We start from the raw sequence: 19,928 nt of genomic DNA, 5'->3' as shown, positions 1-19,928 counted from the left end.
TTCATACTTTTAACCATAAACTGTTGATACTAAAATAGATATCCCAAGTATATAGACTGTTAGTTTTTTTAAAAACTTGAGAGACATAATGAATTAGTCTCGGGTTTAACAGTGTGCTACCAACGATGAACTAATCTGTAAAGAACTGAGTTATTTATATCGTCGTATGCTACTATTAAAACTGTATTTTTTTATTCATACCATGATAGTTGAGGGGCATGAAAGCTTATATCGTGTACTGTTATTCCTATATTTTACCCTATTTAGCGAAAATGAAAAACATTATGGTTTGAATAGCATTATACATCACACTATCAGTTTTGAATCTAAAACATTAAGAGTAATAATTTTGGTGAGACTTGATCAAGAACAATTACAAATGTGGTATGGATCAGCAATTAACCATAATGATTTTTAAATAATTGCATAAAATAATGACTGCGGAGGACCTAAACAATAAAAACTCCTTTTCTTTTAAATTGACAAAAATTGTTCTGACGCAGCTCAACAATCAACAGTGAACGAAATCTTAGTGGAGCTCAATCATAAAAATAAATCAACTGGTTGAGATCGACAATCAACAATAATATCTTCTGCGCTCAACAATCAACAGTAATGATTGTTGCGGAGCTCAACAATGGAGCGCCAGAAAGGAAAGGCTCAGAGACGGTGTGAAGGGAAAGCTAAACGAGCGGTAATCACAACTGCCAAATGATAAATCTTTCACTTTACCTTTTATCTTCTTGAAAAAGTAGATTTGTTTCCGTTGTGGAGCTGTTTGCAAAGATCGTTTGAAACCTTCGTTCTTGAGTGTTTAAGAACATCTTTTGCTCAAAGTTAACCACGTTTCTATCTTTTGTATGCTTAACAACGCACTTTGCATTTAAATTTAATAGGTGCGAATTACTTCAAAATAATTATTCAGTGATTAAACAAATCTATAAAAAACTAACTGTATACCCGTGCTTTGCGACGGGAAGAGGACACAAAATAGAAACATTTTGATCTTTACATTTGTTGTATAAAATAGTTACACATCCACTATCGCTTTTCGTAACAAAATTTGGATGCACTTACTAAAGTGTCTGTCCTATACTCATTCGAATGAAAAATATCGATGTAGGCTATAGATTATTCGATATATTCATTCAAATGAGGGAAGAACAGATACCAAAGTGCAGCCCAAAATTCAACTTTTATGGCCTTTATAGAAACATTTATGGCTATTTAATCTGGTAAGTAGTGGAAAACTCAATTTCGGTTTTGAATAATTTTAAATCTTGTGTAGACCGATATGTGAAAATCTTACAAAATTTTCAATTAACATTTTCACATACATGATTTACCTTTATCTACCTTCATTTCCATTTATTTTTCATTATTTTTGACATTTTTAATATCAAACTTGAATCTGTAAATCCACTGATTATTATTTAATATAAATGAATATCTTTTAGGTGGGAAATATCTTTTATGTTACTTCAATATTGCTTAAATTAAATCACAATTATCAAAATTATCATCACACCAAATTTCAGCCCAATCCAACCAGTGTTTTTCGCGTTCACTTGTCACAAACATCCATACATACATATACATCCTAACTTTCTCATTTATAATATTAGTTTGACATTTTATACAGCTAAGTTGTATGGTTATTTATTCTATAATAACGTCGAATGGAGTGCACAAACTCCTATTATCTTTCGTAATACTAACGGTTTTGTATAACGGTTGCAGAACTTATTTTTATTATTATTTTAGGCTCTTATCCTTGCAAAAAACGGGCGAAGTTTTTATACATGCTAATAACACTGTTTTCAATACTATCTAGCAAAATTTATAATAGTTGTGAAATAACACAAAATGGTAGTTGGTAATGGTAAGTTGAACTGCAGGCCAATAAAGTGTAGCATGGTTTGATTTTTACCATATAGTGTCTTTTCAGCATAAAAAGTTAACGTACAATTGTTACGATTTAACAGTTCTTTTTTAACGACCCTTCCTTGCATATAACAAACAGTCTATTCAATCGTAAGAATTACTTTAACATTCATCCGACTTGTCTGACAAAATACATTTATGCTGGAAAACATCTTACACCCACAAGTGTGCCTCCAACGCATGTTTGAAGGATGTTATTTAAGCAGTCAATATTATTTATTAGTTTCCCTATATACCGACGAAGGATTAGATGTGGGCGGAATGGCGTTTGGGTATGAGAGGAGAGAGAGGGGGGAGGGTGGCCTCAGGATATATTAGTGACAAGAATTGAAGAAGCGTTCCTGTCTCATCTTGTTTGGATTTATACAACCCCTGTTACAGATTCCAAAACAAATAGCATTTTCATGTTTTCTGTTTATCCAAATAATATTCACTTTGGCTGGTGAAGTAGTCATCGTTTTAATTTGGACATGTTGGTGTCGAATGTTTTTTTACGAATTTAGTTGAATGAGTTATAGTTTCTCAAGTAAATTTATCAAGGTATAAAGTAGATGGGGATATGAAAATACTATATATAAGTTGCCTAGTTGCCTTAGCATGATATACACAGACAATTGTATTTGGCTTCAGCACACTATGGCCCAATGTAATGGTAGGACTAGTCAAAGATACTAAGTTATTTCGTTGTATTGCCTTTTTAAGCACAAAGTGTAAGCCTACTAATATACATAAAACTATCATTTACGTGATATGTTGGATTGTTGGTCTATTTGTTAAAGAGTATGGCTCATAACCTGATGCCATGAGTTCAAATCTCACCTATCACCAATGGATGTAGTGTGCGATAATTCACGACCCATTAATGCAAATGCCACCTTAGGCATTGGGCTCACACATCCAAAGGAAAAATAAAGGGATATATCTCATATGAAAGAGTACGTTTTGGCCATACATAAAAAAGAGGAAGGCTGGAAAACGAATGTTCCAATTTGTAGCTTAACCATTAACTAATTGGATATTAATATAATTTATTGTTTAGTTTGGAAAATTTTATTTTATTTATCACTCGTAATATTAATTTTTTCTCTTTATGCTTTCTTGCTAAGTGTGAGGAACAACCGGATAGATTAGATAGGAGCTAACCATTATTTAATAAATATTAATTTAACATTTGTTACCTTCTGATTACTATTCTGTACCTCATGCCAAAATGATCATTCAAAGATGATTTCCTATAGGTTGTTTATTCACACTTCATATATATCACCGAACACTTGGTCAGTATTTTATTTAAGATAGACAAATAAGATCGTGTAACCGTTGAAAGACATAAATAAATAAAAGCCTGGTAAATCAAAAAACTGTAAGTAAACATGTTTCTAAAACACGCATGCACTTAAGTCTTCCCTACAACGTGTTCAAGTAGAAATTAATAAAGCAGCTTATTAGTGTCAGTCTCAAAGTAACACAGTTGTCGCTTGAAAAACCCCGTAAAAGAGCAAAGTTAGTGAAGTGGCCTCATCAGGCTTGTGATGAAGTGTGCGATACAGCTTTGGGATGGAGGGATGGAAGAAGGGGTAGTAGAAGAGGAGAGGGGAGGAGTGGATAAGGGTAGGGGTTAAGGGGAGGGAGGAGAGAAAGAGGGGGAGTGGTTAAGAGGAGAGGGGATGCTGTGTATTACCTGATGCATACACAGCACAGATTATTGCAATTAGCTGAAACAGCCGGGACTGCAATGTCATCTCAGTGAATCCATTCTAACTGTCGTATTGACAAACTAACCTGCACGTGCGACCCTAGTGTTCGAAATCGAGCATAGTTTTCCTCACAACAGATTTGTCGTGTTTGTGGGTCAACTGTTTTACCAACAAAACTAAATGAAAAATGTGATGATGAATGAATGGAGTTCTTGTTAATGTACTAAATTAAAGATGGCCTTCCAATGCAAGGGTTTATTTAATGAATTCGTCACTTGTACTCTAATATGCTTCTTTCCTCCGGTATTGAATCAAAGAGTAATGTTGACATTGAAAATGTTACTTCAAAACAAACAAAATATTTAGTGATCATTAGGACACTCAAACGTAAAAAACGTAAAAAATCAAACTTATACTTGCGTATACTTGCAATATTCAAAGAAACTGTAATCTATGAAGAAGTCTTTGGAGGCCAAATCTACGAGCAGTATCCAAAGTTGATGGTTGTTCTTAAAAATCGCATACTAAAACAAACCTACCACTCTGAAAAATTAACATCATTGCAAAGAAACTGTGCGATTTCATTTGTGTAATTTTACAGGTGATATAATCGAGAAAACTGAAATTTATGGGAGTTTCAGTAAATAAATTTCGAACACGGAGGCGAAATTGACAGATTCAACTTAACGAAGCGCTGCGTAAAGCGTAACATCTGTGAAATGTCAATATTGTTGATCGGCTGCGAGAGGAGAAAACTGTATCGGGATTAACCTCAAAATATCTGGTTTTATTTTTATACTCTGTGGTATTAGATTTTAAATTTTAATCAACGCTAATACATTTCTGATTAAAATTGAACTACTGTTTACAGAATGTTAAAACTATTACATTCATTTTAAAAGAGTAAAGGTATCACACAAGCCTATTCAATTTTTATACCGTGCGCCTTCGCTTGAATGATGCAATACACATACTGTATCAGTTTTGCCTAGTCTGCGCCGTGCCCTCCGGGACATTGAAGTGACTACTGTAATTATAATATTAAAATATCTATACAGTATGTTAATAGGCAAGCATGTTTCTTTAAAACCTTTTTTATCAGCTCGTGTTCGTGGGGAACATTTACGCATACTGTTAGAAAGATATTTATATCCAGTAGGTATGCAGAATCCCTTTATAAAATAAAATAGGCTCAAAAATAAGCAAAACATTTTTTTTAAATAACATGGGCCTCATGGGTTGCCATGTTGGTGACGGTATAACATCAAAACATAAAGAGAAAATCAAAACAAATAGAAGAAATTCCAATCACATGTTTTATTTACAGTGTGCGGTGAAAATAGAGAAGTCTGTGTATTACATAATTTCGGTCGAGTTTTCAACCACTGGACGACCTCTAATTATATTTTATTTTACACTAAAAAATTGTGTGATGTTTTACACACTTGCATAAAAAAAAATTTGAAAACCAAACACAGTCCATGTTTTGTAGTTGCTTAACTCTTTGTCAGCAAAAACACCACATCATGACCTCTAGAATTATTATCAAAGAGTTGAATACGATACGAGCAACATTTTTTCAGCTTCAACACACTCATTAAAACAAACTTTAGACTTTACAGTAAGATTAGTTGTAGTTTATTTATCCTACTAATATTATAAATGAGAAAGTTTGGATGTATGGATGTATGTATGTTTGTGACAAGTAAACGCGAAAAATACTGGTTGGATTGGGCTGAAATTTGGTGTGATGATAGCTCACATTCCCGATTAACATATAGACGCATTCTTATCTCAAAAGTCCTTTCGTGGGCTCCACCCCAGTGGCTCTTGAGTTTCCCATGTTAACCTTATGAGTAATCTATATATTAATTTGAAACTGTTTTTCTTTGTCACAGCTATTTTGAGAGAACGGCTGGGCGTAGAAACTCGGTAGAGGTGTCTAAAGAAAGGTCTTGGTCTGTAGATGAGCCATCAAAAGAGAAACATGGCGAATTCCCTTGGGGCTCTGCCCCCGTGGCCTTTAAATTCCCATCCCATGTTATTCTTATGGAGGAAAACGGGGTTTTTGTCACAGTTAATTTGAGAGAACGGCTGGGCGTAGAAACTTGGTAGGGGTCTCTAAAGAAAGGTCTTTGTCTGTAGATGAGCCATCAAAAGAGGAAAGAGGTAAATTCCCTTGGGGCTCTGCCCCAGAAGCCTTTAAAGTTGCCTCTTCAGATTTGTTTACATTACGACCATATGCATAATTCTACACTACTTTTTAATGCAACAGGTGTTAATATTTAAATTGTGATTTATTGAATTTGTCAAAATGAAGTACAGTATTTGCAACGGATTTTTCTGATTTTAAAATTGATTTTCTTCTGCATCGTGTCATGTTTTGCAATATAATGTTCTATTACCAAATCAGGGGAAACTCCTAATATCACATTAATTTTTAAAATTATTTCTAATGGAGTTAACTTTATTGTATGGGTTGGTTTCTGCCTTTTTTACCACTTCTTGGAGATTGTACGTAGGTGATATTCTTTGGCATATTGCATCTGTAGACGAAACTTGGGTTGGTGTAATTATTACAATGGAAAAGAGCGAGAAATCTTGGACAATTTGATATAGGCTAAAAATAAAACTGAATTAACACTATGCTACATTTCTTGAGCAATCATTTAAATAACCGATTTGCAAACAATGGAAACATAGAAAAAGTCATAGAACACAACCAAGTAAAAGAAATAGAAATAATGTTCTTTTTTTTACATTAAAAACACTAAAAAAACAAGATCAACTTTTTGAAAAAAGATAAGATATTTACAAAAGATTTTGATTATATCTAACTGTTGTGTAGATCGTGAGTATTTCCATAATCTTTGAGTCGCCTGTAATGCTTCGCAATTGCTCGAATTCGAGCAACAGGTACACTAGTCATATTTAAAAGGAATAAAACCATTTCGTCAGCTGTTTCAAATACAGAAGTTGGTTCTATGATATTAAATGGCATTAACAAGTTATAAGGTCTACCAATAGGGTGCAGTACTATTAATTTTAATATAAAATTTCATTATAGAATATTTTTTCCTAATTTTTGTCACTAGATACTAAAGAGCAGACGAATTTTGTTTCTAAAAGCGTTGGTGGATGTGCAACTTTTTTATACAACAAATGTAAAGATCAAAGTGTTTCTATTTTGTGTCCTCTTCCCGTTGCAAAGCACGAGTACAGCAGCTAGTAATCCAAAAAATTTAAAAAATTGATTCATACTATGTTTTGAAAAAATGCATATTATTGATTTAAGTGTTGTGTTGAATCACAAAATTAATAATTCCGACAATATATTTCTCTAACACAGCTGGTCTTCAATTTCAACGTTTAACCAGATGTAGATGTTAGACACAGCTACTCCCCACTGTGCCAAGCCTGTCAATCTGGGCTCCACGGGATGGCTTTATATTACATGGAAAACAGAGAATACAAAACACGAGTATGTTGACTCTAGTGTCCACTAATATAAGATTTAAAGATTCTAAATTTAATTTTTGTAGTCAAAACAGCGTTTCAAATTATTGTTCATTAGTTTATCATTAAGCTTTTAGCAAACGATTCATTATCATTTTTCTGTAGATTCTTTAAACAAAAATTACCAAGGTTCTCATTTACACTTTCAACCGTGATAGCTTTTTCAAGTACATTATCCGTAGAAATAAATGTTTAATACCAACATGCCTCACAAAATACAAGCGACAATAGTATGTATGTAATTGCGTTAGAGGGACAAAAGCAGTAACATTTACAGCAAACTCTGCACAATACACACTTGACACCACATTGTACTGTGTCAATGTGGAACCCTGCTCTGAATTATAACTCACATCTCCTCCCCATTTCACCACTACATTTGAGGAAAATTATGATACAAAATATACTTATATTGTAGAGCGTTATATTTGGTTGAACTATTTTGTCTGTGTTTTTGTCGTACGACTGTTTTATGCTTTCAAGAGCATTCAAACCCTGGTAGTTTTTACCATCTAATGTGATTTTTTACTTTTTGTTGGATTTAGTGCCAATTTGATTTTGGGTTTGATAATTAAATATATTGCCTAAAATTAGTATACCTATGACTACTGTAACAAAGAAGATGAACAAGTTACCTCAATAAGTAACTTTAAATTTTCAATCTTGGTGGCTGCAATGTTTAAGCTAAAAAATATAAAATTTGTCCTGGCTTAAAGGAACTTATATTTTAACTACGGACCCGAAGATGCAGTAATCTCCAAAATGGCCGCAGTGCAGTATCACCTCTGATTGAGGAGACGGAATTACATATATTTTTATTTAAACTTAAAATGCCAAGTAATAGTTACTGGATTACTTCGTTTGTTATAATTCAACAGAGGGATGGAGAGGGGAGGATATTGGTCAAGATTTAAACCATCTTTCTCCCCCTCTCCAAAACTTACCTCCCCCTCTCCCCCCCCCCATGCACCTGACCATGATAGATGAGACTTCAGCTCTTCAACTTCTCTAGGTTACAAACCATTAATATCTTACAAAGGTTTCAGGTTAAGTAATTTATTATTGTAATGGCTATAATGATATTTTTTGTGAGCCATACGATTTACAATACTTTGCTGTATACAAAGTCAATATGTCTTTACAACAATAAGATCGATTTTAATTCTATGACAAAACATTCCTAAATCTAAAAAAAGAAACTGGTTATTCCACTAGGGAACCATGTTAAAAGTTCCTTATTTGTTATAATTTAATACTTTCAGTATATAAAGTACTTTAACATTTTTACAGTGTTTATTTTGTTAAAAAGGATAAAAAGCTTGCATAAATTTAAAGCTTGTAAGGATTTTATGAAGAACTTTTCACACAAAAGCTATTGTCAATACTTGAACAGCCCTTCATGAACCACACAGCTCCATTGGTGGTTGTTGCCTCCTTCTTATTACTAACCTTTATTTGGTGAATATTAACATTCTTTCAACCTAGAATATATGTTTGACTGCTACAAAGCATCAAAATTAACATTTATTGTAAATAAAAAAAAAACACTTTGTTCCCTACATACCTTAAAAAATGACATATTAATTGTCTTTATTTTTTAACAGTTAGTTAAAAATTTTTCCTCTGCGGTTACAAGACTAGAGAACAAACCCTAGAGTTCTGAGTTACAATTTATCGAGAAATTTGATAGATTAATTCAGAAGCATTAACTTACTTTGAGTGAATTTCCCTATAGGGAAGGAGCTATTACCGTAAGTAAGACCTAAACACTTGACTAGTCATATTTTTCATTTTGATGTCCTTAGGAAACAAAAACTTGATTTTTATGTATGTATATGTGTCCGTGAACACGATGACTTGAGTAATTTTAGTTGAGTACAGTAACGACTTTTGATGATATTTGGCATGAACATAGTTAGTTTCTTTCTGTGACAAAGTGGTACCAGGATGTCCTCCTTTATTTATTTATTTTATTTCCAAAAAATACAAATTTACAAAACACATACAATTCAACGATTATAGTTTAGTTAATGATCGTGGAAGCCTTACGAGATGTTAAATAAACGCTAATCTTTTTAATTTTTTTTTAGAGTTTGGATTTTTATTGACGGGAAGGGCTTAATATGTTTAATCAATCACTAATATTATTGTTTTTCTCTCAGAAAATATAAACAAATGCATATTTCACTAAGGAATGAGATCTATTCATAGTGTTAACGCTGATGTTCTGTTTCAGGAGCGTTCCTAGTACCGTACCTGATCATGTTGGCGCTGGCAGGAAAACCGATGTATTTTCTGGAGCTAGCAGTCGGTCAGTTCGGGGGTGTCGGACCTTTAGCCCTGTGGAACTGCTGTCCTATAGCTAAGGGTAAGCTTGAATAAAACATCTATCGTAGTTTTTATATTGGTGATGGTGATTTATCAAAACATTACCATCTTTAAGAGAGATATACCATATTTTCCAAACTGCTATTCTATTCCTAAATTGCATTAACTTTTGGCTAATATGGTAGACATCCCATACTCATGAGCTGTCCATCCCCATATGAAAACTGTTAGTGTTTTAAAAACAAAATCGTCAGAGTTTATGTGAGCCACTGACAGATTGTGCTATGGCAACTGTTATGATCCATCAAATTACTCAGCTAAAGTAATAAGATAAAAAATACCCCCACCGCATAAAACCTGCAGACTAAGCAAATTTCCATTTACTTGGTTAGATTTTCACAAAAATATTCCCCTAAAATAGTCAGGTTTATGTTTTTTTTATTTACATTCATTTTAATGAATACTTAGGTTGTTCCTACAGAGAGAGTAATGTGTTTTTTTTTTTACAGAAATATTGATAGCTTAGAATGAAATAAACAAATGTCAAATTAAATCAAACTATCTCCACAAACAAGCAAACTACATAAACTCTCCCTAAGAAGCAACAACGCTTCCATATATTACATTTTTTAAGCTCCACAAAATTGTTTGGAAAGAAGTAGCTAAATGTTATGTTTTTAGGGTCAAAAATGGGAAACCCAATTTTTACCCCATAAATCCCCATTCCCATAGTCTGATAATGCAGGTTTACGAACTCGTTAGAATAAATGTAGCTTTACACATTAAATGTTATTAAATGTACTTCAGATTAAATTTGGTACAAAATTTTACAAATTTTTATTTTTCAAATGGACATAAGTTATTATCCCAAGGGTTTATAAAAAAATAGGTAATAAAAATGTTTAGAGGATTACCTGAGCAAAGTCAACACTTTGTCAGTTAGTTGTATTTTTAAAAATGTGCTCTACAGGTTATGAAAAGCTGTAAATATAGAATCGTAACTATATTGTGCTGTTCTTAAAATAAATAGCTTTTAAATAGCTTATTCCCTATAGGCTATGGGAAATTCGCTAATTACAGTAGTGTAAAAATGGATTATTTGTAAAAACTTCGGGAGGAACTTTGAATGTCTAAAGTCTTCATGTACACAAAAACACTTCTACAGCAGAAAAACAATAAATGTAACTTCTTCACCTCGTTCGTAATTAATCACCGAAATAACTTTTTACTGACAAAAGTAATACAAAATTGTTTTGTTTGTGGGAAGAGATTGTTATGCTGTGACAGTTAGATTGTTGAATGTCAGTTCAAATTAAACCTGGAACCAACCGGTTTTGTTTAAGCAGCGAAACATAAATTAATTTTTGCTACATAAACAGATTAATTCCTGTATAATTTTTGTAATGCATAAATGTGGTTTGTTTTGTAATTCTTTCCAATATAATATTTGTAATGCTTTTGTCTAGAAATATTATTAACTTTAGCGTTGAATGGATCTATATAATTAATACGCTACATGAAACTTTGTCGGTTGAACTCCTCCGCCATTTCTTAACCGATTTTATCCATTGACGTCTCATTGGAAAGAGCGTGTCACGTAGATTTGCGATACATTTTTGAAAAAGTCCCTTGGGCTTTGCCCCAGTAGCTGTTTAAGTTCCCATGTTATCCTTATGAAGAACATAATTGTTTACATTTTGATCAGCTGTATAATTTAATTGCTGTTATTTATTTTTCAATTCAATGAAACGCATTGGGGTATATTTACTGATTTTGTTGAAATTAAATATTTACTTCTAGGTGAAATCCGTCGAAATCGACGGTTAGGGGCCTCCTCGTTAATCTCGGTAGCTGAGTGGTTTCATAATACTTGCCGTCAAGATTGAAGGTCGCTAGTTCAATCCCAGGGGGTTTTGATTCTAAATTGTGACAGAATTTGCCATTTGGCTATTAAATGATCTCATCCAAAAATATCTACATTAAATTATATAGTGACAAGATGCTTGTAGTGGGTATAAATACAAACAAAAAAACCCTAGAATATATAGAACACAGTTAAACTGCACCAACCAAAGTAAAGGGTGCGAGATCGTTTCGGATAACTATCTTATCAGTAAGTACAATTGTTAGAATTTAAAGGCTATTTCGGTTCAAGGAGATCTACAACAGTTGTTTTTTGCGCTATTTTTATTATTGCCATCTAAAACCCTATCTGTATACTTTGAGATCTATTTCCTCAAATAATTGACAATCGATCGATTGTTTTATGAACTTTATTTTCATGGCGGTTATCCATTCCACTACTCGCGTCACAGCGGACCGTTTGTTGTCTGGTTAGTTTTCTTATTGATTTTAATTTTTGCCATGGCTGTGGTTTTCATTGTGTTTAGGTGTTGGTTGTGCCATGGTGACGGTGTCACTGATAGTCTGTATATACTACAATGTGATCATGTCGTACACCGTGTTCTACATGGTGTCGTCGTTCTCTTCCGAGGTGCCTTGGTCTAAGTGTGATCCGGCTTGGGCTGATATGGCTACATGTTATGTCCGAGGAAAGGCGCCTTCTCAGGTATGTTTTCACTTCTAGCACTAATTGAATTTCTATTTAATTTTCATTCATTGGCTTTTTGGAAAGAGTAGAGTTTAGCTAACTTACCAGGAAAAAAATTAAGAGAAGCAAGAGCTGATAGATACAAAAGAAAAAAGACAGATTAATTAATTGGTCACATGCAAACTTCCGTCTTGTTTGTATTTCAGAACGCTTCAAACGTCACAGCCGCAGGAAACGTTTTACACAATATTACGAGTCAGCTGACTAATGGCAGCAATAAGGAGACAGCCAGTCTTCAGTATTGGGAGTAAGTACAAGAGCCATTGAGAATATAAAATACCAATGTCAACTGTATTTACAAAATATAATTCTTTATACTTTCTCCCCCTATACACTAGGTATACAATGCAGTTGTCTGCTTGCAATATTGAGCGGAGCTAGCGTATTAATCCAATACTTTTCTAAAGTCAATACTACATCTGTTCCTCGTAAATGAGATTAAATACTTGCAGTATCCAATGTCAATGGTATATCTGCTTCACAAAAACGGAATGTCTATTTGAAGTATTCAAAGTCAATTTATAAGTCTGGTTCACGTAAATGAATTGTCTACTTGCAGGAACCAAGTCAATGTTTCATCTGGTTCTCTTAAATGTTTACTTGCAAAGTATCCAATATCAATATGATACATTTGGTTCGCTTAAATAAAATGCCTATTTGCCAATGGTACGCCTTACGTCTGGATCACAACAATAGACTGTCTACTTGCAGTATCCAAACTCAATTATAGGCCTATATTTGGTTCACATAAATAGAATGGCTATGTGGATTACCGTATTAAAATCAATGGTGCATCGGCTTTATTCCGGCGACCATAATATTATTGGTTATTCATTTTGTAGTAAATTATGCTCAATGATATTAATCCGGTTGATATTCCCTTTTTCTCTGTAGGCCTACAGTATTTCTAATGTGCTATTTAGATGATTCCTTGACTAACACATGTTGCGACTCTTGTTTACCTTTTTATTGTTATCTCGCAAATAATGTCATGACAACCAATTAACCCATAAGGCCCATGTTAAATTTCCAAAAGTTTAAATTAATGTAGAGAAAACCCCTGTGGTCCGATTTGTACCATTTCAGATTTATACCTTCCCATGGTTGAATACTACGATTGTGCTAAATTTGGTGCAGATCGCTTCGGCCGTTCAGGAGGAGTATTTGTAAAACAAAAGCAGGAGTGTAGTATAAGAGCTTCGCTTCGCTCCGCTCAATAAGGAGAAAGTATTGTTTTGTCAAAATTTTCTATTTTGAGCGAATATGTCTGTTTTGGCCCCCCCTGAACCTAAAAAAGTGATGTTTTGTGTGTGTGGATGAGTACAGAGCTACAGACCACACCTGTAGTTCGATTTTGATGAAATTTGGCATGTATAGGTACTAATTCATGGTATCTCCATGAGTTTTTTAAATTTTTTCAAGATTTTGATTGTTAATGGTAATTTTTCCATAAAAACCCATAAAATAACAGAAAAATCTATGGCTTCTCTCAAAAATGGCCCGAACGATTTTGATAAAGATTTAGTATGTTATTGTCCTTGTGTAACATGTTATTATGTTATAGTAACATGTTTGCCAATAAGACTGATAGGTATGCAAATATACATTACAGGCGTACGTATCTTCAGTCTTGGTAGTCAGCGGATAACTAGTTTTTGGTTTTGTAAAATCCAACAACAAATTAACTGTCTCCAACCTCCACCAGATATAGTGGTGTAAATAATGCAATTTAACAACAATTAATTTACAGACTAGCAAAGTCATCTATTGCTTTAATCTCCTCTAAAAAGACATTCAAAAAAACAGCTAACACTAAAATATACTAACATTTGTGTAATGTATCTATGTTAACAAACCATTCCTCGACAATACATTGAAATATACTAACATTTCTGTATCATGGATCTAAGTGCTTACTCTAAATATATATTGAAATAGCCATTCTCATTGAATTTACACACATTTGTGTAATATGCATCTCTGTTTGCAGAAGGCACGTTCTTCATCTGTCCGATGGCATAGAGCACCTCGGCCCCATCAAGTGGGATTTGGCCCTTTGTCTTCTCTTCTCATGGGTCATTGTTGTCCTGTGCTTAGTCAAAGGCATCAAAACTTCAGGAAAGGTAGACTGATTCATACATTTTCACATTTTCGATACAAGATGGTAAATTATGAAGACCTCAAACTACATGAACTGTGTCAACTAACTATAAAACTTTAAACGCTTAAACCAATTACTGGGTGTAGTTGATAACTAAGTGGTCGGTCAAAAGGCTTACTTTATTAGCCAAAAGTTGTATAAATGTTTTGCATCACTTCTTGGAAGTACCACTTACGGAAGGTTCTCCTGCCTGAGGTAGAGTCAATGAGAAGAGTTCTCCTAACATGTATCTGTCTAATGGTAGATTCTTTCTGACTATGTTCTAATATGGACGTCTGACACAAATATTTTACTTTTAGCCACTACACATTTTTTCACTTATAAGTTACTAAGTGTGGTGTATATTCCAGGTGGTCTACTTTGCAGCAACATTCCCTTACATGATCCTGTTCACCCTCCTAGTGACAGGATTGTGTCAGGAAGGAGCCATCTCTGGAGTCTTGTACTTCATTACACCCACTTGGAAGAAATTGCTCGATATACAGGTACCGTACTGCACATAATGCTCATGAAGGATTTCAGTATCAAATGTTTAAATAATGGGAGATGATCTTAAATAATTTATTACGTACATTAAAAAGAACTCCGTTCTGCTAGAACACAAATAGTTTATTACTACAAAAAGACTTAGATATAAATTTCTCCGTTAAGGCCATATATTATTTTCAATGCCTAAAAATTGAATCCCCCTTGCATATCCTTCAAGTCTTGAGGTTTTGAGCTGAAGTAAAGAAAAAAGCAAATAGAAGGATCAATGGAAGATCTGCAATTTTAAAGCAGGAAGAGATCAAACATATTCAAGTTTCAAATAGTCAAGAGTGTAAACTAAACTTTCCATTCACATTAAACAAATGTATTATAAGATTCATTCTTTTTAATTAAAATTCTGTTTCAGGTGTGGCAAGCAGCTGCTGGCCAAATGTTCTTTTCTCTCAGTGTGTCCATGGGAGGCCTTATAATGTACAGCAGTTACAATGACTTTAGAAACAATGTATACAGGTACGTGGTTAACAGATATTTCTACAAATCATAACTTTATGGCAGTATTCCAATATTAGATGTCTTCTTTCTTGTATCTCTGAAATGTTTCAAGATTTTATTTGCCACGCAAAATAACATACTCAGTTTAACTAAACTTGCCCAATATCCAAAAGAATTTAGCATAAGCTCAACTTAAACGTTTATTACTGTCGGGTGTGTTTCCTAGAAGCTGAGTTCACAACTTGTTGCTGCTTGGATCACTAAATAATAAATACTTTTAAAAGTCACTATATATTTGAAACAGTTTGCAGGGTGATTCTTGACCTCTCTTGATGTAAATCCTTTAGATAAGATTACAAATTATTTTAAAGGTATATTTCCTAACAAACCAGTGTATTATTTTACTGTTTTCTTTTGAAACCCATGATTGTCTGTGTGAGCAAGGGAAATCAGAGAAATGGTGAATGACACAGAAAAGCGGTCATAGCCCTAAATTTCCAAAATCTCTAGAGAAAAGAATGACTGTTCTAATGTACAAACAAATTACGCTAATTCAAGCTATCCACATTTATTAAAAACTATTGACTTTCTATACAACTTTGTACTGTTTAAGAAATATAAAAATATGAGAATCAAACTTGATTTGCAGAGATGCTCTGGTGGTGAGTGTCATGGACACAATCACTAGTATGATCTCAGGCATAGTCACATTCAGTATACTGGGCGCGATGGCTCACGACCTCGGCGTCCCTGTAGACCATGTAGTCAAGGAAGGTCCTGGTCTGGCGTTTGTCGCTTACCCAGAAGCTCTGCTGAGACTGCCTGTACCTCAGCTGTGGTCCATTCTGTTCTTCATGATGCTTTTCATCTTGGGACTTGACAGTGAGGTAAGGTTTTTTGAGAATAAACTTAAGATTTATCCCAAACAGGCATTTTGAGTCAGTAGTTGATGGTTCTAAAGCGGGTCTAGTTGTTCTTAATCGTTGGACTTTTTTCAATAAATGCTCATGCCTTTAACAGATGATTTTAGTTATCTATACACTTAATAACAAGGGTTTTCTCTGTTAAGCCGGCTTTACAAGATGCCTGTTGTTGAGACAGTTATCTTTGCTAATTGTCATCATGTCATTGCAGGATTGTCAGGGGCCAGTTGTCCTTCTTGTCCTCAGTCTGCTTCTGGAGGCAACTGAATTTCAGGGCAATTACGAGGGCAGTTGACAAGACAATTGGCCTGAAGTGTTTAGACGAAGCCAATAATTTCATGCCAGTAGGCTAATAATATTGTAGCCTTGGGTGGTGCAGAGCTCAGTGCAAACATTCAGAGGCCTTACTACCAAAAACCGCAAAAAATCTAGTATCCTAACAATAATACCTAATAAAAGACTCAATGTATATTCTTAGTATCTATACTCCCCCTTTTTCATTATTAACATATTTGATGTAAAAATGATTAAATTAATTGCAGTCTGAAATCTCATAATGAAATCACATACCCAAATATGCTTCAATGTGTTTTTTTTTTTTTTTTACTTTTTGCAGTTTGCACTTCTGGAAAATGTGCTGACGAGTATCTCTGACGAATTTCCAAGTTTGAGAAAACGCAAATTGACCTTCTGTGTAGCTACTGCTGTTCTCTGTTACTGCATTGGCCTCACTTGTGTGACATATGTGAGTGAATTGAGTTTACATGAATGCCTTGACTATAACAATTGTTAGAATAATTGTTTTCATTTATGTTTAATTCCAAGAAGAATACTGTAATTTAATGTATTATTAATACACATTACAAGAAGAAGATGCTTTTGGTTTCTACACATTATCAAATTTTCTGCCTAATCCCCACTGCTTGAGACTACGCTTTTCCAACCATCCTTTATTTCCAAGAACAGCTGATAATTGCAATCCCTTAAGGTTTATTTTACACAATTTTGTAAGTAACTTTCTCTAACACAACCCCTTTTGGATGAGTAAATAATGTAAGATATTCTTAAACACATACATTTTTATGAGGGTCAGCTGGCCTTGTACAATTGACACAAACTGAGTATAATGTTATATGTTACTTAATTGTATTTAAAATTGAAAGAAGTTTCTTTTAGAAAAGGAAAAAGTGTTTTAGCTATCAGTTTCACTCAGTAGTTATAGTATGTATATTTAATTGGTTAGGTGGATTTTTAATCTAAAATAGGAGCAATTTTTATTTGATTAATTTCTTAAATTTTCTTAACTATCAATTGATTTCTAGGGTGGCAACTACGTCCTAACGTTAATGGATGTTTATGGAGGCGGGATCGCAATTCTCTTCATTGCAATATCTGAATGCATCGCTCTAATTTGGCTGTATGGTAAGTATTTTCCCATCCTCATTATTTATAACTAATTTCAAACTTTTAAAATACAAATATCATTATTGATAAATATATAAAAAACTAATGGTTGAAAAAATATGAAATTTATTAAGATAAATATTTTAGTTTTGAGCAATGTTATAAAGCATGACTTTTTTTGTGATAATTCAACAAATTCAGGTGTATTAGTTTGACTTACAGCAATAATGTATGATGGTGATAATATTTTTAACAGTAAGCTTAATCTTTTCATTCATTTGATATTACAGTACCTTCTTTTTCACAAGGATATACACATATTGACCAGCTAAAACAGAGACATCTGTCAAACACTAAGTCAACGTTTAACAGTAAAAATGCCAGAAATGTTTCCCTAAAAGGAGAAAAAAAATTATTACCGTCAGAGTGTAAGTTAATTTAACCTTCTTTTAACGTTCCAATACACATGTTTCAGGCTTAAACAGACTTTGTGAGGATCTAAAATTCATGCTTGGGTTCAGACCTAACGTCTACTGGAGGGTAACGTGGAGCTTCTGTGGGCCAGTTATACTGTCCGTAAGTTACTTATCAACCGCTACAACTTAAGACTATAAAATAGAGGATGGCAGCCACTTTTAACATATCCTTGTCCCCGTGGATGAATTGTACTGATGAACTTTAGAGACACCGCCGAGAGAATCCACAACATTTATAAATTCGTAACCAACTTTGCTACCAATTGAGCCATTGACTCGTCAAGACGACTACGATTACAAGGAGTAACCAGTGTAAATCCTTCTGTTTAGGGTCTATAAAAGTTTTAGTATCTGGTTGTGACTTCGCACAGTTCAATTGTCCAAGTATGGACGACCATTAACTCATGTTAGTGGCTTCAACAAATAAATCAGGCCTATTTGTCTAGCACTGCATAAATGTTACTGCTACAATCATTTAGAATAATATTGTAGCTGATTGTGCGTGCACAATGTTTGGCTATGAAACGTACTTCTGATGATGGTTTGGAATTTTCCTAGTTCTCAAGAAGATACCTTTATCTTAGGAAGCATCAGTAAAAAAAAAAAAAAAAAAAAACTGTTTTAACTTTCATCAACAAACACATTCAGTACCCACAAAATTATTTACAAGTTTTTAACAAAATATTACAAACTGTAAAATGGTGGGTATAGTGGGTAGAGTCTTTTTACAAATGTACAGTCAAGTTCATAACTGGTGTTGGAGCGATATATTGTTTCTTTTGTAGACAATTTTCATCTACTCCCTGATAGACTACAAACCATTGAGGTATGAGAACTACGACTACCCGGACTGGGCAGATGGGATAGGTTGGGTATTAGCAGGACTGTCTACCATGCAAATACCCTTCTGGGCAGTCGTCACGGTGTTGCGGCAACAAGGGCCTACGCTTAAACTGGTCAGTGATAGCAGTTAAATCCCTCCGCAGCAATAATCCAGCAGACTAAACAAATTTCTATGTACCTGATTTTATTTTCACTAAAATATTTTCTTAATAATGTAAGATTTATTCCCTACTAGTCTTTCTGCCCAATGAACACTCAGTAGCTAAATGAGTAAGTTTGGAGAGGAAATGCAGAGAAGTCTTAATATTGCATCTATATTCTTAAACGATCATAGTTTACATTAAAAACATCAACTCTACTGTTTCAAAAATGGCCACAATATTCTAATATGGGTTTAAATGCATTTAGTTTGTAAAGCAATCATAATATACAAGCTGTTCCATAACATACTCTTTTTTTAATTCCTCTATTTAATGTCTTATCTAAAACGTAATAAATAATGAGATGGTAATGGTGGTATTCCTTTGTATATATGATTCCAAACGGATGGTGTTTTTGGTCTCTGGGGACGTCAAAACTAAAAAGAAAATTCCTCCATACAAGAAAATTCCATACATGGGAAATTCTCTAAAAGTAAAAGTTATAGCTTTTCAGTACCAATGATGCATTTAAAAATAGTTACATTATTCCTAGCTCAAAACTCAGAATGAGTCCTTAAGAGGAATCGTGCTATGATACTTTTCTTGATATTTTACTACAAAACTGTCTTCATTTTTTCTTATCAAATTTTTTCTTGATTTTTTCTAGAAATTCAAGCAAGCTCTGACAGCCAACGCAGACTGGGGTCCAAGCGATCCTGCAGTGAAGGAGGAATGGCGAGAATGTGTCAAGGAGTTTGAAATCTCTCGTTCCGAGAAAAAAGCTTCTCACCAAAACGGTACAGATGTAAAAAAAAGTTTAATATATTTTCTATTTTTCTAATAGCTTAGTGTAGGATACATATTCTAGAAATGGTTCTATAAAACCCTGGAAAGGTATCTCTCT

The 19,928-nt window shown here is 33.7% G+C and overlaps 1 protein-coding gene across 1 annotated transcript in view; it reads left to right on the top strand.

Annotated features, from left to right (window-relative positions):
• LOC128994956 (sodium-dependent proline transporter-like) overlaps nucleotides 1-19,928 on the top strand; it is a 63,223-nt gene that overhangs the window by 39,725 nt on the left and 3,570 nt on the right. Inside the window, exons 4-15 of the mRNA XM_054419809.1 lie at nucleotides 9,394-9,525; nucleotides 11,876-12,054; nucleotides 12,243-12,343; nucleotides 14,087-14,219; nucleotides 14,608-14,742; nucleotides 15,153-15,256; nucleotides 15,888-16,125; nucleotides 16,778-16,906; nucleotides 17,484-17,583; nucleotides 18,041-18,141; nucleotides 18,827-18,997; nucleotides 19,692-19,821. Coding sequence (XP_054275784.1) covers nucleotides 9,394-9,525; nucleotides 11,876-12,054; nucleotides 12,243-12,343; nucleotides 14,087-14,219; nucleotides 14,608-14,742; nucleotides 15,153-15,256; nucleotides 15,888-16,125; nucleotides 16,778-16,906; nucleotides 17,484-17,583; nucleotides 18,041-18,141; nucleotides 18,827-18,997; nucleotides 19,692-19,821 — 1,653 coding nt within the window. The remainder of the gene's footprint in view (nucleotides 1-9,393; nucleotides 9,526-11,875; nucleotides 12,055-12,242; nucleotides 12,344-14,086; nucleotides 14,220-14,607; nucleotides 14,743-15,152; nucleotides 15,257-15,887; nucleotides 16,126-16,777; nucleotides 16,907-17,483; nucleotides 17,584-18,040; nucleotides 18,142-18,826; nucleotides 18,998-19,691; nucleotides 19,822-19,928) is intronic.

Source organism: Macrosteles quadrilineatus, unplaced genomic scaffold, assembly GCF_028750875.1.
Source record: "Macrosteles quadrilineatus isolate MER2022 unplaced genomic scaffold, UCM_ALF_1.0 Scaffold_5__1_contigs__length_97177068, whole genome shotgun sequence".
NCBI classification, from domain to species: Eukaryota; Metazoa; Arthropoda; class Insecta; order Hemiptera; family Cicadellidae; genus Macrosteles; species Macrosteles quadrilineatus.
This window is presented reverse-complemented; position numbering and strand designations above follow the sequence as displayed.